Source organism: Octopus bimaculoides, chromosome 8 (genome assembly GCF_046866305.1).
Source record: "Octopus bimaculoides isolate indiv1 chromosome 8, ASM4686630v1, whole genome shotgun sequence".
Classification (NCBI taxonomy): Eukaryota; Metazoa; Mollusca; class Cephalopoda; order Octopoda; family Octopodidae; genus Octopus; species Octopus bimaculoides.
In genome coordinates, this window is record NC_142935.1 from 44,336,996 (window position 1) to 44,363,301 (window position 26,306).

The 26,306-nt window shown below is 37.4% G+C and overlaps 1 protein-coding gene across 24 annotated transcripts in view; it reads left to right on the forward strand.

The window, feature by feature from the left end:
- LOC106871743 (brefeldin A-inhibited guanine nucleotide-exchange protein 1) overlaps positions 1 to 26,306 on the forward strand; it is a 170,862-nt gene that overhangs the window by 28,350 nt on the left and 116,206 nt on the right. For all 24 annotated transcript variants that reach the window (XM_089356411.1, XM_089356414.1, XM_014918362.3 and 21 more), the window contains exon 3: positions 20,647 to 20,677. In XM_089356411.1, the coding sequence (XP_089212537.1) occupies positions 20,647 to 20,677 (31 nt within the window). The remainder of the gene's footprint in view (positions 1 to 20,646; positions 20,678 to 26,306) is intronic.

Here is a 26,306-nt window from a genome sequence, read left to right on the forward strand (position 1 = left end):
ACAGTGTCGCAAGCGCCACCCCAACCATTTTCGAGGTTAGTATATCATTTTCGTTGTCTCGATGTCTAGAATTCAAAAAAGATGAGCGGAGAAGACCCGGTGAGGCTTGCAATAAGGTTGAAAATCTGGCTGAAAAATATTGTACCTTGATGCTATTGATATGATGCTCACTCGCTCAGTTCAATCCAGAGACTTTAGGAATACACCATCGTAAGCACACACAATCAATAACTTTGGTGTGGTCCCTGTATTATTTTTCGAGGTGTAATGGCTCATTTTCTAATATTCTTCGTTACCATCATAACAATAACAGGCTATTATCTTACTATCTTGTCTTACTTACCTCTTAAAGATACTTGGTATATTAAAACACAAACAATACCATTGGTGGGGTCTCTATGTTTTTGCTCAGTATTATGGCTAAAATATGTAATGCGATACATCGTTTCGTAATACCGGTATATTCTACAAAATGAGAACGACACAGTCATTGTTTTAATTTTTCAGATGCATATTTAAATAATTTTACATAGGTGGAATGATTAGAGGAGATCTTCATGGCCATTTTAAAACCAAAACCAGCTTCCTAACTTCATTCCTTTCCGAGATATTACATTCTGAAAGTTGCAAAAACTTTGACTGCATTTTTCTTGGTTTTTAAGTTGTGGTGCTCATGGTGGTCTGTTACTAAATGCCTCATATGATGCAAGGATACAAGTAAAGGTGATGGTGCTGTGAACACAGCTGCATTCTGCTTAAGGTTTAATTTACTTGATCTGTTCACTTACTGCCATCATTTTGACAAAGATAAGATTCTGTTCTATTTATATCTTATGTATTTCTATCTGTATTGTTTCTCAAGGCTCCTTATGAGTCCACTGGTCAAGGTTCAACTGTTATCATCACGTGGTGGTAGTGATGGCAGTACCTTATCAACTGGACTTTGTTAAAAGTCACACTTGGTGCCTACTACTAATTAGGTTTAACCTGGATTCCCCAAACTTTTGCTTGGGTATATTTGTGTGTGTGTGTGGGGGGGGGGTGTATTTTTTATGCATGTGGACACGTGTGTTTGTGTGGACATGCTTGTGTGTATGTGGTTTTAGTCTGCACTGTTGATATTAATTTGGAGATGTTTATACTTCATGGGTGTGTGTACTTCATGCCCTTGCTTGTTACGATGTCATGTATATGCAAATATTTGGAGACATTCATTCATACTCTGTGTGTATATTTTGAGTTGGATTTATTCATTTGGAAATCCATGAATGCTTATTTATTATGTATGCATGTTTGATGTTTGTGTTTAAAGTATCTGTTGATAAGTAAAACTGTTCATTTTCTGAATACATGGCCCTGCTCAGTATGTAGAAAAGGAGTAGGTAGTAACTCTATAAGATGTACCCGGTGCAAGCTATGGACACATAAGAGGTGCAGCAACATCAAAGGCAGGTTAACTAGCAAGTTAGTTTTTGTTTGTGGCAGATGTTCAGGTGCAATAAAGACTGCAAACAAACAGGAAACAACTTCTATCTCATTCCAGGGTGAAAAACTAGAGGTAGTCGATAGCTTCCGCTATCTGGGCGACCAAGTTAGTAGTGGGGGTGGGTGCGCTGAAAGTGTAGCTGCTAGAATAAGAATAGCCTGGGCAAAGTTTAGAGAGCTCTTACCCCTGCTGGCGACAAAGGGACTCTCACTCAGAGTAAAAGGCAGACTGTATGACGCATGCGTACGAACAACCATGCTACATGGCAGTGAAACATGGGCTGTAACTGCTGAGGACATACGTAAGCTCGCAAGGAATGAAGCCAGTATGCTCCGTTGGATGTGTAATGTCAATGTGAATACCCGTCAGAGTGTAAGTATCTTGAGAGAAAAGCTGAACATTAGAAGCATCAGTTGTGGCGTGCAAGAGAGACGATTGCGCTGGTATGGACATGTGGTGAGAATGGAGGAGGATAGCTGCGTGAAAAAGTGCCACACCCTAACAGTTGAGGGAACCCGTGGAAGAGGTAGGCCCAGGAAGACCTGGGCTGAGGTGGTGAGGCAAGACCTTCGTACATTGGGCCTCACCGAGGCGATGACTACGGACCGAGACCTTTGGAAATGGGCTGTGCGTGAGAAGACCCGGCAAGCCAAGTAAGATCGTTGCCAGTGCCCCTGGACTGGTTCTTGTGCGGGTGGCACATGAGATGCACCATTTTGAGCGTGGCCGTTGCCAGTACCGCCTGACTGGCTCCTGTAGGATTTTCGAGCGAGATCGTTGCCAGTGCCCCTGGACTGGCTTGTGCGGGTGGCACATAAAAGACACCATTTCGAGCGTGGCCGTTTTCGTGCGGGTGACACGTAAAAGCACCCACTACACTCTCTGAGTGGTTGGCGTTAGGAAGGGCATCCAGCTGTAGAAACTCTGCCAAATCAGACTGGAGCCTGGTGTTGCCATCCGGTTTCACCAGTCCTCAGTCAAATCGTCCAACCCATGCTAGCATGGAAAGCGGACGTTAAACGATGATGATGATGATGATGATATACATAGGAGAGTAGTTTAATGTAGTGTGTTTGTTTGGAGTAGTGTGTTAAATAAGATATTGTTGAATGACATTAGACATAAGTAGCAATTTAGATCAGATAAAGCACAACAAGCTCACTGTTGTTTTTTTTATCTCTATCAAATAGCTACTTATGATGTCTGATATTCTGTGTATTTATGGCACCAAATTGGCTGTGTTGCCAGATTGTCAAATAGATTACCTTGTAGTATATATATTCCAACTCTCTACATTCTTTGTTCAAATAGCACTGATGTTAATTTTGTCTTCTTTCATCCTTTCTGGATCGATAAATAAAATACTAGTCCTCTACTGAAGTCAGTTCTCCTCTTTGTGTCTGTTTCTCTGTAAGAAATCAACTATGTTCAGACCTGGAGAGGGATGAGCTCCACAAGATTTCAAATTGCCCATGATGTGTTGTATATCATTATAACATCTATAGCTCCATCAAGAACTGCGAGTCCAAGATAATTGTGTTCATTTATGCTTTGCCTGTCCAAAGCATTTTCATAAGTTTCTTCTGAATGTCCATGCTTGTTTTTAGACAGTTTCATACATTATTTTTAGTTTAGTTTCATACATTCTGAGTAGTATAAAACTTTCTTTTCATAAGTCCCAAGTTACTCTGGTGTTGAAGAAAATTGGGGATGTTCCTCATTTGTGATGCTTGGATGCAAGGGAAATATGTCCTATGTATCATATGTGATTCACAGAACAGGCAAATTGTTAATGTCTTAGCTGCTAACTTAGGAAAAATTTTAAGTTGATTTATTCTAGCAGGTAAATAAGTACCTGATTTCACTAGGGATTGTTGTAGATAGCCCCAAGTCATGATCACAGGAAAAGTTGTTGATGAGAATTACCAACAAAATCAAAGCTGATAAATATGCACAGATGTTGCAAATTAAGTTTAATTACCAATAAATATCTACTTGGATGACTCTTTACTCAACCAACAGAGGAAGGTGACCAGTCAAACTGATTATGTAAACAGAATTCTTCTTCGCCTATTTTTGTCAGAACCTTTGATATGGAGTGTCGAAATTTTAATCCCTTTCACACTTGTAAAATGTCAAGCAAACTTAAAAATTTGTCATTACCATTATTGTCAGTATGGACAGAACTTATGAATCGTTTGCTGTGAAGGAGAAATTAAATATGTGCTACATTGTGATAAGTAGAAACTCCAAGCAATGTAAAATATGGCCCAGACCATGTTTACCAGCATGAACGTCAGACTTCAAAAGCTAGTTAACCATTCAATGGTTTTGGTAAATTTATACAGAAAAAGTAAGCATTATACTGTCCAGCATGTATAAAAGTCAACTTCATTATGCATATTTAAACCATTATTTTTTCTGTAAAAACCTATTCTGACATTAAATGAGTCAACTTCCGGTGCAAATGTTTGTTTTGTACATCTTTTTTCAACAACAAAAATTTCAAAACAAATTCTGAAAACAATCTACTTATGTAATTTATGCACCCACTAAAGCTTATTTTTATTTTTGCAAAAAAAAAATGTGCATAAATTACATGGGTTTTTATGGTACATTTAAGGCACACACACACACATATATATATACACACCACTATCCTGAAGAAATATGCAGGCTCATTCTATACTGTTGTTAGCATCCTGGTTATGAATGAAATTAACTCTGACCAGAAGTTAGTTTGAAATTATGCAATTATTTCAATAGATATATGTAGTTACCAAGAACCTTAGGTAAATTCTAGATTTCATCCAACCCTCCCTAACAATTTGTATATGTCTGAAACATATTTAGGTACAGAAAATGTTTTGTGTGTGAGTGTATGTATATATGTGCCAGTTTGGAAAACAGATATTAAATACATACACATACAGGAGGCGCAGGAGTGGCTGTGTGGTAAGTAGCTTGCTTACTAACCACATGGTTTTGGGTTCAGTCCCACTGCGTGGCACCTTGGGCAAGTGTCTTCTACTACAGCCTCGGGCCGACCAAAGCCTTGCGAGTGGATTTGGTAGACGGAAACTGAAAGAAGCCCATCGTGTATGTGTATATATATATATATATATATATATATATATATATATATATATATATATGTATGTATGTGTGTGTATATGTTTGTGTGTCTGTGTTTGTCCCCCCAACATCGCTTGACAACCGATGCTGGTGTGTTTACGTCCCCCGTAACTTAGCGGTTCGGCAAAAGAGACCGATAGAATAAGTACTAGGCTTACAAAGAATAAGTCCTGGGGTCGATTTGCTCGACTAAAGGCGGTGCCCCAGCATGGCCGCAGTCAAATGACTGAAACAAGTAAAGAGAGTAAGAGTATACATTCAAGCTGATCAACTTTTTCTGTTTGGTGTATATGCACACTCACTTGGTCAAATTAAAATCTTTGAGTGAGCCACTTGTGGTATTAGAAAAGCAAGGTAAAGAGGTGGGGGTATTTTTGTTATAATTAACATAAACCAAACTGTCATTTTTATTTCAATGTTCTTTTGAAAATTGTCATAATTGTGGATTTGTGAATTTTCGTCAAACAGCTGTTGTCTTATCTATATATATATATATATATATATATATATATATATATATATATAATGTAGTATAATTCCAGTTATTAGCCAAGTTCATCATGATGATCAGCCTGTCACTTTTTTTTTTACTAGGAGGTGGGGCAAACAGTTCTGTCTGGTGAGTGAAGTTGTGCAGAGTGGAAATAACTGAAAGGACTAAATACAAGCACTATTCTCTTTGGCCAGTTTCACAAGAAGGCGGAGGGGTGGAGAGGGAGGTACTGCCCTCCAGTAAATTTGATGAAAGGTGGAAGAGAGTAGCTAGCATGTTTCTGTACACTGTAGAATGACATTGGGGAGATGGAATTTATTCTTGGTAGTCAGGATAATCCAAGAACTGCAATGTTTCTTTGATTTACTCAGTGGTTTTTTTTTATTTGAACATTGCTCTAGTACTTTATGTATGAAGTCCATTCTATACCACCAGCCTTCATTTTATTTCATTTAGTTTCAGAGTAAGTCTCCACACTTGCTGTAACCTGTCCCTGTAATGTTCTTTTAGTCATCACCTTTTTGGCAGCAATAAAGAATTATTATAATGTGAATTGACAATATCTGTATAGTATTTGATGAAGTGATGTCTAATTATATTCTGTTGTTCTGAGTTCAAATCTCACCCGGATCTGATAAAATGTGTACCATTCAATTACCTAGAGTCAAGATAATCTATACCTCACCACAGAGAATTTATGGCTTTGAACTGTCACATCTTTGTTACAATACTAGGAGATATAAGTTAAAGGAACAATACTTTATAGCATTTATGTCTCTTTATTTATTGAGTTCAAATCCTATTGAGATCAGTTTTCCCTTTCATCCTCCTAGGGTTTGACAAAATTAATATCAATCATATATTTTTCATTAGGTATGCCTTTCAGAAAGTTCTGTGGGTTACAGGTCGCCCATGACTGCAGTAGAGTATTTTTCTTTTCTTTTTCTTCTTTCACTTGTTTCAGTCATTAGACTGAGGTCATGCTAGGGCACCACCTTGAATTTTAGTTGAACAAATCAAGCCCAGGACTTTTGTTTTGTTTTAAGCCTGGTACTTATTTTGTTGGTCTCTTTTACTGAACTGGTAAATTACAAGGACATAAACATACCAACACTGGCTGTGAAGTGATGATGGGGGGGGACACACATATATATGGTGGGCTTTTTTCAGTTTCTGTCTACCAAATCCACTCACAAGGCTTTGGTTGGACCAAGGCTGTAATAAAAAAACACTTGCCCAAGGTGCAATGCAGTGGGACTGAACCCAGAATCGTGTGGTTGGGGATCAAAATTCTTACCACATAATCATGCCTGAATAAAATGTCTTGCACTCCAAGTACAAATTCTATCATAGTTTTGAATTTATTCTTTTAGTTTCTTTAAATCAATAAAATAAGTATCAGTTCAGTAAAGGTGACAATATTGTTGACACTCCCTGTGTTAGTTATTGATCTACTTTACACCAAACTACTATCTGGTTTACTGAAGGAGATGGGTAATAATGGTGCTAGTCACATTTTACTTCTCTCGAAGTGGAAACGTTTCTTTACACAGGAAAATGTAAATGTTGTGTGTGTGTCGTGATGTTAATTAACTTGTGTGTATGTGTGTGTGTAGTTTGCTTTTTATCTACGTGTATGTAAATTTTACACAGGAAAATGCGAATGTTGTGTCTGTGTTGTGATGTTAATTAACTTGTGTGTGTATGTGTGTGTAGTTTATCTGTGTGTAAATGCAAGTTGTTATGGGTGTGCTTGTTTCATTCTTACCATATCACCACTTTGTCATAATAGGTATATATATATGTGACTATGAACTAATAAATATATATTTATTATATATATATGTGTACATGTGTATGTATATATATATGGTGGTCTACTGCTTATATTGTGTCTATGTAAAACACATGCATACATAAACTCATAACACATGCATACACACACACACACACACACACACACACACACACACACACACACACACACACACACACACACATAATAAAAGATCATAAAGTAAAGAAGTTGTCACTCAAAAAAGAATTGTTTAAATAAATTTTATGTACTTTTTATAGTTTTACAAACTGTATCATTTAAATGTGTACGTACGTATGTATATGTGTGTATATATTATGTATGCACACATTAATATTAGTCAGCTCTGTAACTGGATAAAATGTGTTTGTACATTTGCTTGTATATAAGTACATTTGCTGTAACAGTGACCCAGGAGCTGTGTATACACACCTGTTGAGTGTTCTCTACATTCAGCTGTTAAAGAATGCCAAAAATGCTGTGTGTTTGTATCTACATGGGAGGCAGGTATGGGAGTGAAGACAAGTTGGACAGCCAGAGGATGGTGGTGGAGATAAACATTGGAAAGAGTTTAAGAAGTAATTGTTCATTTGGGACCGGTTAACTTATAGCTGGATAAGTGGAAGCACTAATATTTCTGCAAGTGTATCGTCTTACTTTGACTTGTTCAAACACTAGTGCAACAGAATAGTAAGTCAGAGTCTTTTTGTTTTTTAATGTTTAGTTAGAAGAGAAGGCTTGTCCATGATAATTGTCTGCAAAATTTGTAGGAGAGAGGGATGAAGAAACCTAATGTCTGCACTTGCAACAGTGCCAGTGATTAAGGGCCAGGTGGTGATAATAAACCAGGTGATGGATTAAATCTACTATCAAGTAACTTCAGTGGAAGAATAAAGTGGTTGAACTGGTCAACACCTCTCACCTACAATGTCTAATTCATATTGTTGTCACTTAAAATTAATGGCAATAAAAGAAAAACAAAACATTCTTCTGTTACTTTCTGAAGCCTTTGTGATAGTCTTGAGAAAAATGTGGCAGTAGTCTTGGCAGATACTTGTCATACAACTGGCACCCATGCCAGTGGTATGTAAAAGCACCCATTACACTCTTGGAGTGGTTGGCATTAGGAAGAGCATCCAGCTGTAGAAACCATGCCAAATCAGACTGGAGTCTGGTGCAGTCCCTCAGCTTGCCAGCCCTGATCAAACCATCCAACCCATGCTAGCATGGACGATGGATATTAAATGATGATGATGATGAAGTGAATTCAGATACAATTTTCTGCAACATAACATATATCATCATCATCATCATCATTTAATGTTTGTCTTCCATGCTGGAATGGACTGGACAATTTGACAGGAGCTGGTAAGCCAGAAAGCTGCACCAGTCTCCATTCTCTGTTTTGGCCTGGTTTCTGAGGATGGATGTCTTTCTTAATGCCAATTTCTTTACTGTGTGGTACTTTGGGCAAGTGTTTTCTGTTATAGTCCTGGTCCAACCAAAGCCTTGTGAGTGGGTTTTGTAGACAGAAACTGAAAGAAGCCCATTGTGTGTGTGTATCTATATAAATATGTTTGTGTGTACTTTCGTCTAGACAGTGGGATAGTTATAAACGAGCATCATCAAGTGATGTTTTCATTTCCAGTCTACTGTGAAAATGTGTTTGGCTCTGGTTAGCAACAGGGACATCCAGCAGTAGAAAACTACATCAGTGAGTTCCACCTGACCCAGACAAGCATGGGAAAGTGGACATTAAACCAATGATATATATATATTCTTTTATTCTTTTACTTGTTTCAGTCATTTGACTGCATCAATATTGGAGCACTGCCTTGAAGGGTTTTGGTCAAACAAATCGACCCCAGGATTTTTTTAAAAACCTAGTACTTATTCTATCAGTCTCTTTTGTTGAACCACTAAGTAAGTTACAGGGACATAAACACACCAATATGCACATAAGTATACACACACACACATATATGCATGTATATATGATAGGCTTCTTCCAGTTTCTGTCTACCAAATCCACTCACGAGGCTATAGTAGAAGGTAGTTGCCCAAGGTGCCACGTAGTGGGACTAAACCCAGAACCATGTGGTTGAGAAGCAAGCTTCTTGCTACACCTGCACCTATATAAATATATATACATAAACATTTATACATTTCAGCCATGTGTGAATGTGGTCATGCTAGAGCACCACTGTGTGTGTGTTTATATAATTTCCTAATGAAATTACTACAACCAATAGCCATGTTAAATATGCTATTGATATTCAGTTTAGGTTTTTTGTAACTGTCTTTGGTATTGTTACGTACCCTTTCTCCCTCCTGATTTCCTGTTCATTGTATTACTACTTTGTGTGTGTATACTCTTTTTTTTTTTTTTTACTCTTTTTACTTGTTTCAGTCATTTGACTGTGGCCATGCTGGGGCACCGCCTTTTAGTCGAGCAAATCGACCCCAGGACTTATTCTTTGGATGCCTAGTACTTATTCTATCGGTCTCTTTTGCCGAACCGCTAAGTTACGGGGACGTAAACACACCACCATCGGTTGTCAAGCGATGTTGGAGGGACAAACACAGACACACAAACATACACACACATACATATATACATATATACGACAGGCTTCTTTCAGATTCCGTCTACCAAATCCACTCACAAGGCTTTGGTCGGCCCGAGGCTATAGTAGAAGACACTTGCCCGAGGTGCCACGCAGTGGGACTGAACCCAGAACCATGTGGTTGGTAAGCAAGCTACTTACCACACAGCCACTCCTGCGCCTGTGTAACAATCCTTTGAATTGTTGAGTATTTGTATGAATGATTGTGTGTGTGTTTGCATCTACATGTAACTAAATCTTTAAATAAGTAGTATGTGCATGCTTCTTATTTCTTGGTGTCAGTGTGGAATAAAATAGTTTCTCCCTTTTTTTGTGATAGAAGACTGGTGTACAGTTGCAGGTATTATTTTTCTTATTAACACAGTTTGTTTATTACTAAACCATTCAACCATAAGGTTAGAATGAATGCAGTTTTATCATCTTTGTAGACTGATGCAAGCGAACAGGAGTTGTTGAAAAAAACTGGTTATGTTTTAGCTGTAAGGTATTGCAAGCACACAAACATACACACATTTTACATCTGGGTTTTTTTTTTTCTTGTTTACAAAAACTGGATATATAGGTATATATTACTGTCCTATCATTGGAGAATTAGTCTTTAGATTTTCTTTCATTCACATTCTTGGCAACAGTAGCTGTTCTTCTTTACCAGTTTCTGTCCTGAATGAAATGTAATTCTATTTTTTTCTTTTGAATTTTAATGCTAAAATTTGAACATAAAAAAAACAATGCATTTGAAAGGGTGTCAACTGTTTTGACTGATTTTTGTGTAAACAATTACTACTAATCAATCATTTTACTATTTCTTTTCTGTTTTGCTTTCGCGAGTAAGCAAATATGAACACCTGATCGAGTACCTATTATTGTAATGGGATTGTTGATAACAAGGCTTCCAACCATAAAAACTAAAACAAAAAATAAATATAAAATACATATACAATAAAGATTGACAGGTTTCTCTGTTTTGTAGTATTTGTAACAACAAAGGACAACATCATGTGGTATGATACTATGCTGGTGCACACTGGCCCATGCCAGATAGGGGCTAAGAACTGATTCCTTTAGAACAGGGGTTTTCAAACTGTGGTCCGCGGACCACAGGGGGTCTGCAAGGACAAGACGGGGTCCATAGACAGCAAATACTTTTTATGGGCAATTTGATTTTATATATGTTTTTTAATCGAAATCTTTTAATTGACGATAAACCTATTTGTTAAATACTGTTAAATAAATGTAAAAATATGTTATTTTAAGCAAATATTTATGTATAAATTTCATAAGCGTTTATAAGGGGGTCCCTAAGGTAAAGCCTGAAATATAAAGGAGTCCGCAAGTCAAAAAGTTCGAAAATCCCTGCTTTAGAACACCTAGTGCAAACTAAAATTATTTAACTAGATACATTACTGACTCTTTCTTTATATGACTTTGACAACCATTCATTTACACATAGCTTTCTTAGCAACACCAGACTCCACTTGTAAATGAGTATCACTGCCATACAATCAATGTCATTCATCATTCATATCCAATATTCTGTGTAAAGATGTCTGGCCATGGAAAAATATTATCTGACTTGGAAACAGGTGAGGGTTGACAGTAGGAAAAGCATCCAAACATAATAAATCTACCTCAATAAACTTCCTCTCACTCATGCAAACATGGAAGGATGGATGTTATGAGGATGATGATGGTGTGTGTGTGTGAATGTTTGTTAGTTTATGTCTCTGCGTGAATGTTTATATTCTGTGATATCTTTGTAGGAAACTGCTTGAGCAAAAGCAGTGATGTTTTGTTGGCATTCCCTGTCAATAAATTGGTCCATAGCTTTACACTTTCTAAGTCCTTATAAAAGTCCCTTGCTTAAAAAACAGACAAGGGCTAGCAATAGGAAGAGCATCAGTAATAAGTTGTGATCTAGCATGGGAAAATGGATGTGATACAAATGAACAATATATTTCTTTTACTTGTTTCTGACAGTTATGCTGGGGCAGTGACTTAAAAGGTTTAATTGCCCCCAGTACTTATTTTTAAACCTAGTACTTACTCCACTGGTCTTTTTTGCCAAACTGCTAAGTTACAAGGGATGTAAACAAACTGACACCAGTTGTCAAGTGGGGAGCTGGCAGGTGGACAAACACAAGCACAATTACACACACATACACCTACATGATGGGCTTCTTTCAATTTCTGCCTTCTAGATCCACTCAGAAAGTTTTGGTTGGGCAGAGGCTATTGTAGAAGACTGTTGCCCTTGGTGGTGTGCAATGGGATTGAACTTAAGACCACATAGTTGGGAAGTAAGCTTCTTAAAAACATAGCTAGCTTCCATGCCAGTGGCACATAAATAGCACCATTTGAGCGTGATCATTACCAGTGTTGCCTTACTGGCACTTGTGCTGGTGGCACACAAAAAAGCATTTGAGCGAGGTCGTGTGCCAGTGCCGCTGGACTGGTTGCTGTGCAGGTGGCATGTAAAAAACACCATTTTAAGAGTGGCCGTTGCCAGTACCACCTGACTGGCCCTCGTGCCGCTGGCACGTAAAAGCTCCCACTACACCCTTGGAGTGGTTGGCGTTAGGAAGGGCATCCAGCTGTAGAAACTCTGCCAGATCAGATTGGAACCTGGTGCAGCCTTCTGGTTCGCCAGTCCTCAGTCAAATCGTACAACCCATGCTAGCATGGAAGCCGGACGTTAAACAATGATGATGATAGCCATAATATTAATTTTTTTTTAAACATAGATTTTTTTTCTCTAATTCCAACCAAAATGGTATGGAGAAAGTTCCATTTTTTATGTGAAACCAACTCATTTACAAACAAGAAAGACTAGAAGTCTTTGTTGTCTGTTCTTTTTAAATTTCTAAAATGTAGGTCAATTTTCTCCAACAAACATTACCATCACCACCACTACTACTACTACTACTGCTGCTGCTGCTACTACTAGCCAGTCTTGAGACAGACTACATCTTTCATTGAAATCAGAAGTATTGGTGGTGGGTGGTGTTGTCAAAACGTCTTATTTGACAGCAATCACTTGTTTCAGTTTAGTGTGTAGAAGGAGAGAGTAGTGGAAAGTGAGGGTGTGTTTGTTTGGCAAAATGTCTGTTCTGTTGTAATCTAAGCTGTTCATTCATTAGTGTGGAATTATGAAGAAACAAGAAAGCTCACGTTGGGTATATTTAGTTTTAGTGTTGTCTACTTCAAAGAGGTCTTTAAAAGTCTTATAAAATGTATATTACGATTTCGAAAGAGTTGCCACATACACACATTATCATCATCATCATTTTACATCCATATTCCATGATAGCATGGAATGGACAGTTTGACAAAGATCTAATGAGTTGAAGGACTTCATTGTGCTCCAGTGTCCGCTTTGGTGTGGCTTCTGTGACTGATGCCCTTCCTAAAACCAACCACTTTACAATGTGTACTGGGTATTTTTTTCTTTTTTTGTGTCAACAACACTGTTGCGGTCACTATGTCGCTTTCAAGTCAATAAATCCAAGGAGGGAGGATGTTGCCTCTGTATTTTAGATGGAGGTTAAGGTATGTTTGGAGCAGAGCAAGTTTTTGTTGTAGAAGAGCTACATGGCTGCTCACATTAAGGAGAGAGAGAGAGAGAATGAATTAGAAGTATCTCCCAGGAGGTAGTGGAGGATGTTCAGGGGCACCTTAGCTAGAAGGATCAGTAGTAAGTGGGGAAGGTAGAGGTTTGCATGAGTGACAATTATTCCGTAGCAATAATAAAACTCCAAGTTTTGGATGTTGCGGCAGAAACCCATGCCGGCATCTCTTCAGTTATCAAAAACATAACAAATATTTAGCCACATGTGAACATGATCCGAAAAGATCAGTTCTTGAATTTAGACGTGGTGGGATCTAAGCTGCTTTTCCAGATGAGCCATCTTTGCATATCACAAAGACTGCATTTTCCACTGCCATTGGTGTAGGCCTTACACTTGGCTAAGATCTTCCAATGGATGTTGTAACTGACACCTTTATCTTTTAAGGACTATATATGACTGGATAATTTGGTTGTTTTCCTTTTATCCCAGTGCCTGAAGCTCAAGGTGTGATTATTGAACTTGGCCTTGAAATTACCTTCTGTAAGGCCCACGTATTTCTTCGGGGCAAGAGGGAAGAGATAGGGGAAGTAGGAGGATATATAGATCTCCAGGCTTCAGTATAATGCTGTTTATGAATGTTTTATTTGTTTCAGTCATTGGACTGCAGACATACTTGGACATTGGCTTGAAGGATTTTAGTTGTGCAGATCAATTCCAGCACTTATTCTTTAAGTCTGGTACTTAGTTTTCAGTCTCTTTTGCTGAACTGCTCTGTTACAGGGATATAAACAAACCAACACTGGTTGTCAAAGATGCACACACACACACACACACACACTTATGATGTTACTACATACCATATGTTACTACATACCATATTCATGCACAAAGCATTGGTCAGCAACAGGCTATAGAAGACAGTTGCCCAAGATGCTGCGCAGTGGGACTGAACCCAAAATTGTGGTTGTAAAGCAAGTTTCTTAACCACACAGTCAAGTTCATATTTATCTGTTTAGTAAGCATGTCTATCTGCCTGTTTGACTGCCAAGTTAGGCCCCATGGCAAAACCATGCAGTGTGTGTGCGTGTGCGTGCGTGTGTGTGTGTGTGGAGAAAGCAGCTTGAATTAAAGATTGAAACAAGTAACTAGTTTTGTCTCTCCTTAAAGACTTAAGAATTGCAAACCTCTGTCTCTGAAGCTGTTGCTGTTAAACAGTGTAAACAGAAGAACCTCTGATAAGAAATGCAAACGAAAATATAACAAGCATAATTTCATTTATTTTGTTGTACAAGGTTGACAGCTGGTAATTAATAACTATAATACCACTGCAGTGTGGTTGTGAATGAATATGTTTTTGGTGTTTCTGACATTCTGCCTCAGGGCCTAATTTCGTGAGATTAAATACATTTATTATACATATGAATATGACTCCATATATATGTGTGTGCATGTATGTATCTCTCTCTCTCTCTCTTTCTATCTCTATCTCTCTTTCTCTCTCTTTCTATCTCTATCTCTCTTTCTCCTTCTCTCTCTCTCTCTCTCTTTCTCTCTCTCTCTCTTTCTCTCTCTCTCTCTCTCTCTTTCTCTCTCTCTCTCTCTCTCTTTCTCTCTCTCTCTCTCTCTCTCTTTCTCTCTCTCTCTCTCTCTCTCTCTCTCTCTCTATATATATATATATACACACACACTCACTTATGTTTGAGTGGCTGTGTGGTAAGTAGCTTGCCTACCAACCACATGGTTCCGGGTTCAGTCCCTCTGCGTGGCACCTTAGGCAAGTGTCTTCTACTATAGCCTCGGGTTGACCAAAGCCTTGTGAGTGGATTTGGTAGACGGAAACTGAAAGAAGCCTGTCGTATATATGTATATATATATGTGTGTGTGTGTGTTTGTGTGTCTGTGTTTATTCCCCCATCATCGCTTGACAACCGATGCTGGTGTGTTTACGTCCCCCGTAACTTAGCGGTTCGGCAAAAAGAGACCGATAGAATAAGTACTAGGCTTCCAAAGACTGAGTCCTGGAGTCGATTTGTTCGACTAAAAGGCGGTGCTCCAGCATGGCCACAGTCAAATGACTGAAACAAGTAAAAGAGTATACAGACACATAAACGTGTGTGTGTGTGTGTGAATGTATATACTAAACTCTTCTGTCATAAATGACAGATGAGGTTTCGGCAGTTTCTTAGCTCAACAAACTGCACAGATGTTTTGGTCATTTCCTTATAGTGATCAAATGTTTATTATATACATTAGCTTACTCCTATCATTGCCTGTACAAGTGCATGGTATGTCACACATCAGGCGTCAGTCATTGCAGAGCAATATGAAATGAAGTGTTTTGCTCAAGAACACAATGCTCTGCACAATCTGGGAATTGAAGCCACGACCTTGCAATTGTGAGTGCAGTCCTCTAACCACTATAGCCACAAAGCCACAGCATAGCTGTGTGGTAAGAAGCTTGCTTCCCAACCACATGGTTCTGGGTTCAGTTACATGGCTGCAGTTAAATGACTGAAACAAGTAAAAAAATAAAAGATGGGCCATGACTGCTGAGGGCATACGTAAGCTTGCAAGGAATGAAGCAATATGCTCTGCTGGATGTGTAATGTCTGTGTGCATACTCGACAGAGTGTAAGTACCTTGAGAGAAAAGTTGCACCTGAGAAGCATCAGATGTGGTGTGCAAGAGAGACGATTGCGCTGGTATGGTCATGTGGCAACAATGTATGAGGATAGCTGTGTGAAAAAGTGCCACACTCTAGTGGTTGAGGGAACCTGTGGAAGAGGTAGACCCAAGAAGACCTGGGATGAGGTAGTGAAGCACGACCTTCGAACATTAGGCATCACCGAAGCAATGACTTGTGACCGAGACCTTTGAAAATATGCTGTGTGTGAGAAGACCCAACAAGCTAAGTGAGACCATAACCCGAGGCCTCTGCCAGGGGTGTAGCCAGCCCACTTATGCGTACCTTTCCTTCATTGGACACTAAACTCTGCTTGCGAAGACCCGTTGAGGCAAGTGAAATCAAAATCAAATTCAATGACTGGCATCTGTGCTAGTGGAGCGCTAAGAGCACCATCCAAGCGTGATCATTGCCAGAGCAGCTGACTGGCTTCGTGCCAGTGGCACGTAAAAAGCACCATTCAAGCGTGATCGTTACCAGCATTGCCTTACTTGTGCCGGTGACACGTGAAAAAACATTCAAGTGAGGTCGTTGCCAGTGCCGCTGGAGTGGCTCCTGTGCAGGTGGTATGTAGAAAACATAATTCGAGCGTGGCCATTGCCTGTACCGCCTGACTGGCCCTCATGCCGGTGGCATGTAAAAGCACCCACTACACTCTTGGAGTGGTTGGCGTTAGGAAGGGCATCCAGCTATAGAAACTCTGCCAGATCAGATTGGAGCCTGGTGCAGTCTGGTTCACCAGCAACTATTCATAGTAGTTTGAGGTACTGTGAATTTCATTGAGCATTAAATAAAGCATTTTTCTTTTTTTATACAAACCAAAGGAAGGAAAGGTAACAGACCTAGTAAAAAAAAAAAATACAAAAATGAACTGCTTACATACAAATTCTTGTGGAAGAATAGCTAAATTAACATTTTTATTTTAGAGCAAGTTTAAGGAAAATTCTAGGTTATTTACAAATGGAAGGACTTAAAACTGAGAGTAGAATGAAATTTCAAAATTCATGATGGTTGTGCCTTCAAATTTCACCTGATGGCTTATTCAACCAATTTGGCTAAATGGTCTCCAGGGAAATTTTTATCTCCTTGTCAAGATAAACCTTTCTCTCCCTCTTTCTCTCTCTCTCTCTCTCTCTCTCTCTCTCTCTCTCTCTCTCTCTCTCTCTCTCTCTCTATATATATATATATATATATATATATATATATATATATATATATATATATATATATATATATGCACACATACATATACAGAGAATGAGAGCATATGCTGGTGATCTGTACTAGAATTGTACTGTGTGTGTGTGTTTCTCAAAACTGAACATCAACCACATTAAGCCATTGAAGCTAACCATTAACTGTAATTGCTTCACAAATTCTGAATATTAGACAAAAGCTAAGGGCTTTGTCCTCTTATTTCATTGGGACTTGAAAAAGAAAATGTCATTACATTGACCTAATTTCATTCATACATTGTCATTACTTTCACAATGCAGTGGTGCATTATCTCCACTCTATCAGATTGGAGCTTGATGCAGCCGTCCAGTTCACCAGTTCTCAGTCAAATCGTCCAGCCCATGCTAGCATGGGAAGCGGACGTTAGACGACGATGATGATGATGATTTATCAATTACTGAAGTTAGTTAGTTTATGGATTCATGACGAGTAGGAAGGAAGCATGGCAAACCGAGACAGAGCCAGGTATTTAACTCTAGTTTTTGCAAAGTTGATGTGCCCCCCCCCCCCCCCATAACATTCTAAACAAACTCCTAGTCTGTTGTAGCTGGTTTTCCTCTTATTTTATAGTCTGTTGCTGACAGCTATGCATAAAGCAACCTACAAAGAGATTCAATGGAATAGTGGTTGTTGTTTTGAACTAGTAACTCAAGGGCATTTAGTCTAGTTAATCAATAATCTGACCATTTGGTCTTTTTATCTCTAGTAGTAAATCCCTGTATGTAGCCTACAAACATGTATCAAATGTCTGTTCTGTAACATCTGAACATGCAGGTCATTATCATAATCATCTTTAAAATGTCCATGTTCCATGGTGGCATAGGTTGGGTCATTTGACAGAATTCAATGATTCTGAGGACTGCATCATGCTCCAGTGTTTTCTTAGGCATAATTTCTGCTTCTGGATGCCCTTCCTAATGCCAGTCACTTTATAAAGTGCATTTAGATGCTTTTTTTTTTTTTCTTGTTTCTTGGCACCAGCAGGTGACATCTCAAAATTATTTTATAGAATCATGGCTTAGCTCTCAACTGATGATTATACACATATGTAGCTGGGATGGATGATTAGGGATAAAATGAGTTGTATCGAGTTGACATTCTAAATGGTACCAACTGGCAACTCTGAATGAATTTTGTGATAATTTCTGCAAATCAGGAATGGTTAGAACTACTTCTGTTGGTTTTCTCAAGAAAGAAAAAATATATTTATATTTTTTTGCCTGTTTGAATGAGATTCTATTCAATGAAGCCAGTGAAATTAGCAAATTTCAAGTTAGAAAATTCATTAGTAGAAAATATTGTCTGGAGAAGTTGTGTACAGCACTGAAAATAACTTGGACTGTGTTGCTTTCAGGGAAATACTGCAGCCTGCAGAGGAGTTTGAAAATAAATGTTTGAAATATTTGTACTTTTAATTGAGAATTCTTTATGGAATGAGTGAGTGGGGAAGAAGCTGAGATGTTTTAATTTTGATTCAGAAGTTATTTTTATACATTGAAGCTAAAGGTTGACAATAACTGCTGGTTACAGTTAATACATTTGATCTACTCAAGGAAGCCCCCTCACTAGTTAAGTTGTTTATTAGAGGAGGTGATTATAGCTTAAAACCACCACATATGCTATATATATATATATATATCATATCATAGTAATGGTAGAATGTATGCCATGTTTGCAGATGTGGGTTTGAGTCTTATGGTCAGCCCTCAACTTTTTTATGCAATGGTTTTTTTTTTTCCAACCCAATATTTACATGTTGCTATTTACACCATTATCTGCTTTGAGATTTCCTGTCTCTCTTTCTCTCTCTCTCTCTCTCTCTCACACACACACACTGTGGCTGCTTTCTCATATACAAGCAAAGCAATTGCTAGAAAGAATCATTGAAATGAGTCATTGATAATGCAATGTGAGGCCCTTATATGCCTCTTGAGCCCTGCCAAAGATTTACACATTTTATTGTATAATGCACAGTTGTGCTGGCCAGCAGAAGGAACAGGTGCCACAGTATGAAGTCTTTTGACATGTCTTTTTAATCCTCCAACTGAACAGCACACCTTTCCACAGGTTGCACATGTTCTGTTATGAACAATAGCAGTATCATATGTACATACGTATAACATATGGAAGGAGTAGACCCAGAATGATGTAGAACAAAGTGGTGAGAAATGATCTTCAGATGTTGGGCCTCACAGAGAAGATGACGAAGGACCAAGACTTCTAACGGTTTGCTGTGCTTGGGAAAACACATGCAGCTAAGTAAAATCTTGGTTGTCCTTGCATACAGGCATATCCCCTACATCCCACTTCAGCTGAGTGATGCTTACCTTGTGGGCTCATAGGTGCTTGTGCTACATAAAAAGCACCCATGCCAGTGTCATGTAAAAGCACTCATGGTGGTGCTGCATAAAAGCACCCAGTACATTGTAAAGTGGTTGGTGGTAGGAAGGGCATGCAACCCATGCCAACCCATGGAAAATGTGTTAAATGATGATGATGATGATCATCATCATCATCGTTTAACGTCCGCTTTCCATGCTAGCATGGGTTGGACGATTTGATTGAGGACTGGTGAAACCGGATGGCAACACCAGGCTCCAATCTAATTTGGCAGAGTTGATATATATGGTAAATGAAAGATGGAAAGTACAAGAATTTTTATTAAGCATGACAATTGTTTCGACACATCTACCATCAATCCCTCACAGGTGGATACTTAACAACTGGTTCAGGAGCATCCAACGGTGCAGATGTGTCTCTACTTGTGATAAATAGATATAACTCGTTAAAATCAGTTTCACTATGTATCTTCTCATTTCATGTAAAGAAAAGCAGCAACACAAAGGATATAGCTTCATTTACATAGAAGATGAAAAATAAAATAACAGATGCAAAAAAAACAAACAAATAAACATGCAATACAGCAAGAAATGTTTTAAAATTAACCATTAATGGATATGGATGTATAAACGCCCTCGCACAAGCTGCATGGCGCCTGTACACTCACTCATACAAGGTGAAAAGGGAACTCAATACAAGACATAGCATTTCATTATCTTTATTGGTAGTTGAACATTTCACTAACTGTTACTATAATTTTTGTATTTCTGATCTTCAGACAATAGTGGAGATCAGAATAAGGACAGCTAGTATACATTCCCTTACAGATGGAACAAATCTTTTACAAAGCAAGCATCTGTGAAAAAGACGACCGCCTCAAAATGTTAGAAACTTTGAGAAGGATTCTACATTAAAATGTCTGCTTTCTTCTAGTAATATTTTGTTAGATGGAGAGCTGACTGACATAAATACAGCTTTAATTACTTCAGTAATTAAATAAATAATTAAATAATTATTTAATTTTATACAAGTCATTTCATTACTCTTACTCATTATCTTCTGATATTTTGATAATTACAAAATGTGTTGCAGAGTTGCTAGAATTCTTTGAATATTCCTGAATTCAGCTGCTAATTTGATGTTAAAGGTATTAACATTTCATTAATGTTTCTTATATTTAGAAAATTAACATTTTAATTATTAATGTTAAATATTTTTTGTATTCGTTGTTAATTTAATTTTGTTTGTTTGTTTTTTTTTGCAGAGGAATTAAAAAATGACAACAAAAGTAAAGGGTATGTTTTAATTTTTTTTAAATTTCTGTATTTTATGTTTTATTTTGTACTTTTAATGTTTCACATATATATTTGCATATATATGTATCTGTAGAAAGCAGAAAGGGGCTTGATCATTAGAATACCTATTGGAACACCACATATTTTTACTAAATTGCAGTTTATTTTAATAAATTGTGTGTGTGTATATATATATATATACAGAAATCTTTTATGTTTCACTCACTAGACTGAGGCCATACTGGGGCATCACCATTGGTCAGCCTAAGGTTGTAGTAGAAGACACTTGCCCAAGGTACCACGCAATGGGACTGAACCCAGGGCCATGTAGTTGAGAGGAAGCTTCTTACCACACAGCCACACCTGTGTATATATATATATATATATATATATATATATATACTTGTAACTGCCGGTGTCATGTAACTGGGACCCATACTGGTGGTATGTGAAAGCACCCATGCTGGTGGCGCGTAAATAGCACCCATTACACTTTTGGAGTGGTTGGCATTAGGAAGGGCATCTAGCTGTAGAAATCATGCCAAATCAGACCAGAACTTGGTGCAGCTCTCTGGCTTACCAGCTCCAATCAAACCATCTAGCAGGGAAAGCAGACACTAACTAAATGATGCTGATTTTATTTATTTATTTATATATATATATATATATATATATATATATATATATATATATATATATATATAATTTTATTTACCATTTATTGTGAAAGATAATAGAAATTTTAAATAATGGTTGTAATAGTTGAACAAACACTTAAATGTTGTAATAGCAAACTTCCATGTTCCTGGAACAGTCTTGTTTTTGTTTTCCGTAATTGTTTTTCCACACTAGTATGGTTTATTTGTTAAAGCAAATTATTCTCTTTTTTTAACACCCTAATGCTTTTTGTATTTCTAATCTCTCAACTATGAAATAGTAGTGGAACCTGTTTTTTTAATGGCAGCCAAAACAAAACCAAAGTAGGCAGAACCATGAGCCTCAATTAATTACATTATTATTTTTATTATTAAGGTGGTGAGCTGGCATAATTGTTAGCACACCAGGCAAAATGCTTAGCTGTATTTCGTCTGTCTTTACGTTCTGAGTTCAAATTCCGCCTAAGTTGACTTTGCCTTTCATCCTTTCAGGGTTGATGAGAAAAGTACCAGTGAAATACTGGGGTCAATGTAATCAGCTATCCCACTTCCTCAAAATTTCAGGTCTTGTGCCTATAGTAGAAAGGATTATTATTACACTGTATTGGTGCTCTAGTAATGATAGCAAGATGTTATTTTTTACCACAAAGTATTTTTTTTTTACAGAGAAAATACCTAACCACTGTTTTGCAATCTGTAACACCTCATACTTTGGATTTGCATGTTGCAGAGCATTGTCAAAGCTCTCCCAACTAAGTTACCTGCTGTTTAGATTCTCATCTATTTATTTGATATTATTCTTTTAATTACCCACTTCCATACTTTCAAAGACTGTCTCTTTGCTTTCATGGTTCTATCAACTATATTATTCTATCACTTTGTTTCTATCCAGCCTTGCTGGAACCTTGCTCCACAGATCTCATCTGTGGCCTGCATCAAGTTGTCTTATAAAAACTCACAATTGTGTTCTGTGCTATAAATCTCTAATTCCTTTTTTATGACACATCTATTTGCTACCTAATATTTCCTTGAATCTGTGTGACCTAGGGCTATTTCAGCTGTAATAGCTTCCTTAACCAGATTATCTTTTGTCTTTGGGTCCATCTACCTCTTAAACTGATTACTAGTCTGTGTTGAGTGGTGCATTCTTCACTTGAAAAAAAAAAAACATTAATATTCAGAATGTTTTTTTGTTGTTATTTCACAAAGTTTATTTAACATATGTTGTTTGAGTGATGGGTGCTCAGGTGGCTGGTTGGTTTCCTGAGGTTAATGTTGCAAAAATGGCTAGGTTATTTGCATTACAGAGCCTTCAGAGCTTTGATCCTTCTCCATTCCAGGTTATATAACAATATTTTCCATGTACATCCAGATAGACATCATTGTGTTACCTAGTATGTCTGTTAAAGTCACAAATCCAAATTAGTGATAATGCAATTACTGCATTGTGTTATTCAAATAGTTTGCTGGGGGAGCTCATAGAAATGTACCTTTTATTCATCTGTCTCTCCTGATTGTGTTTCATATGTCAAAATCACCATTGCTGGCTATTCCCAATGACTAGTCTAAGCTTGATTTATTCTATTACTCTTTCTAAATTACTTTACCTTTCAAAATTACTTGACCTTTCTAAATTACTTTTCTGAGTTGTAGTATTGTTAGCAGTAGCAGGATTGGAGTTGGTGACCATGGTGTTAGTAAAGTAATGTAACCTCATAGCTACTGGGATTACAAAAGTGTTTTTATTGTTGATTAACCTCAGATTGAATTTGTTTAAATGGGTTTTCATTATAGAGGTAGGACTTGAATATTTAGGAGCTCCACAAGTTCTGTACTCCACAGTCTGTTTTTGACTAGAAATGCAGCACAGCGCTCTTGATAAGATCTGAATAATGGGGCTCTCAGTCAATGATGTGAAATCACAGTGACTTCACCAGGGGCTAGCCTAATTCAAAGTATTGTATAGTGGAAGGTATTGGAATACTGAAACAGCAGAGTGTTGGAGTAAATGTATGGCAGTATTTAGGATTAAGGTTGTTGTACAACAAAAACAGTACAGTTGATTCAGCAAAAATCAACATATATTACACTAAAAATATAAATGTTCTGAAACTAATATTAAGTAGTATTCTCAAAAGATTTTATGGAAAAAAATGTGTATAAATGCATTTAAAACAACACTTTTAAATGCCAATAAATATAGATTTAGCTTGATAAAATACCTAAACATCTGAAATGAAATTTTCTTAATAAGATAATAAATTTTAGGACTATTAGTTTTTTTAATTTAGAGGTGATATTTACATCCATGTTTTAACAGAACTGATCTTGAGTTTTCATTAAGTGTTGTATTCTGTTGCATATGACTGGATTCAAATCAGGAGCCCTTGTTTGTGAACTAAGAGTTTAGTTTAAGCATCTAGTGGTTAATAAAATCATTCTGGATGCTCTTCATACCATCAACTACTTTACAGTCAGGACTGCAAAATGATTGGCGACAGGAAGGGCATCCAGCTTTAAAAATCATACCAGAAATGGAATGAAGAAATAGAGATGTTTACTCTGCAAGCTGCAGGACTGGTAACCTACCCAGGAGACCAGTAACTCTGAATTAAAAAAACGAAAATTATACAAAGAGAAGAAAAGATTCTTTTGTCTTGTTACAGACGATTTCTCAGGTGTCAGTGGCATGATATACCTCCAGATTATGACAACTTGCTGTAAGACTTGTCCAACCCATACCAAATATTGGAAATTCAATATTTGAACAGCTAGATATGAACTTGGAGTTATTCTCAAATTAAGGTGTGAAGATGGGGTTAGACAAGGTATCTGACTATGAATCGGAAGATTGTGTGTTTGAGTTTCATTGCGGTTGCAAATAATGCTTCTTTTATGGGTGCAGGCTTGGCTGTGTGGTTATACATTTGCTTCCCACCTGCATCGTTTTTGGGTTCAGTCCCACTGCATGACACCTTGAAAGTACCTTCTAATATCCTCAGGCCAACCAGAGCCTTGTGAATGAATTTTGAAGAGGGGAACAGAGAGAAGCCTGTAAGTCCAGGATGTTAATTTGTTTCACTAAACCCTTCATGCTAGTGCTCTAGCATAATTACAGTCCAATAACTGAAACAAGTAAAAGATAAGATTTTGCATTAAATTAAAATAAAAACGATTCATTACGGATGGCCATATGTTTCACTCTGTATGAGTTTATCAAATAAATTTAATATATATTTTACTTGTTGCATGATTGCAACTTCAACCATATTTTGTATCATCCTGTTATATTCTTACATGGTGTGGAGTTCAGATTTCATTTCCTTACAAAATCATACTTAAAATACAGTTATTATAGAACAGAATTCTGTATCTGTGGGACTGTTTGATTGTGTTGTACATGAATATTAAGTTTAGAAACGGAGGACAGCTGTTCCCTTTTCAGTTCCATATTGATTTCTCACATTGGCACAATGTCACAAATTTGCAGTTGATTATAGTTGATGGAATCAACCTTGTTTTACTACTGATGCCTTTTTGTCAGCTTTGAGAGATTGAACGATAGAATCATTGTTCTCAGAATTTCATTTTGAGATGTAAATGGATATGAATAAATGCCAGAATGCTCAGCGCTTTCCCGGCCATTTCTGCAAACATGGAAATCCTGTGTTTGTGATGGTTAGTTTTATATATATGAAAATAGTGCAATTCAAGATAACTTGCTCTGTTGTACTGTGATATTAGATAAAGCATGGAATCAGATTTTGCCTAGGTTTATATATAAGATATATAAGCTTATAAATTAGTGGTACAAATAGAAGCAAAATAGCTGCACATACTTGCAACTTGCTAGTAACACTGCACTATCAGTATAGAGAGACAGCTGCACTGATTATCACTGTAGAAACCTTCTGCTCCATTTGCAACTGAAATAACAATCAAATAAATTTGATGTACTCTTGTTACCTGTTCACTTTCACAATTCTGCTGCATTCCAGCGACTGATTTGTAGAGGTACAATGAAATCTTTTGACACTTGGTAATGTATACTATTAAGAAATGAAAGGAATCTCAAAGTTGTTTTTGTGTTTCGAATGGTTAACATGATTTCCTCCATGTAATTGTTTTAGCTTCAACACACAGTCTCAGAATAAGTTCCTTGCCAAGCAAGTACAGCTCCAAAATCACATTCTCTGATTCTTTCTTACATGTGAAAATCACACAGCGCAGGTGTAGCTGTGTGAATAAGAAGCTTGCTTACCAACCATGTGGTCTCTGGTTCGGTCCCACTGCATGGCACCTTGGGCTTGTGTTTTCTACAAAATTCCCAAACCAACCAAAGCCTTTTAACTGGACTTGATAGATGGAAACTGAAAGAAGCCCATCATGTGTATGTATGTATCTATGTTTATGTGTATGTATGTATACTCTTGTCTTGACCTCGTGATGATTGTGAGCATCAACAAGCAATATTGCTTGTTTCCAGTCTTCCATGGAAAACATGCTTGGCCATGAGTAAATGTTACCTTTCTGGGAAACAGGTGAGGGTTAGTAACAGAGAGGGCATTTGGCCATAGAAAATTTGCCTCAGCAAATTCTGTCTGACCCATGCAAGCATGGAAAAAGGTTGTTTTGGAATGACGATGATATGAGGACTTCTCTCTAATGCTGCTAATAGTGATTAGGCTAATGTCACGTTTCCATTGGAAGATATCTGTATTACATGCCTCTTCGTAGTGTATTTATCTTGTGCAAGTAGGATTCTACCATCAAGATAACATAGACATCAACCTATTGATTTTGAGTTAACAATAATGCTTTCTCCATTGATTCAGTTAGGGAAGTCAGTCAGGCTGACAAACATTATGTTGGCATTATAAGGCCAGTCAGTAAAATCAGTTGGCTTGTGAAAGGTCTTCATTGGAATAAAAAGTTTGAGATCCTCACTACACCAAAATCCAGTGTTGCGTGTC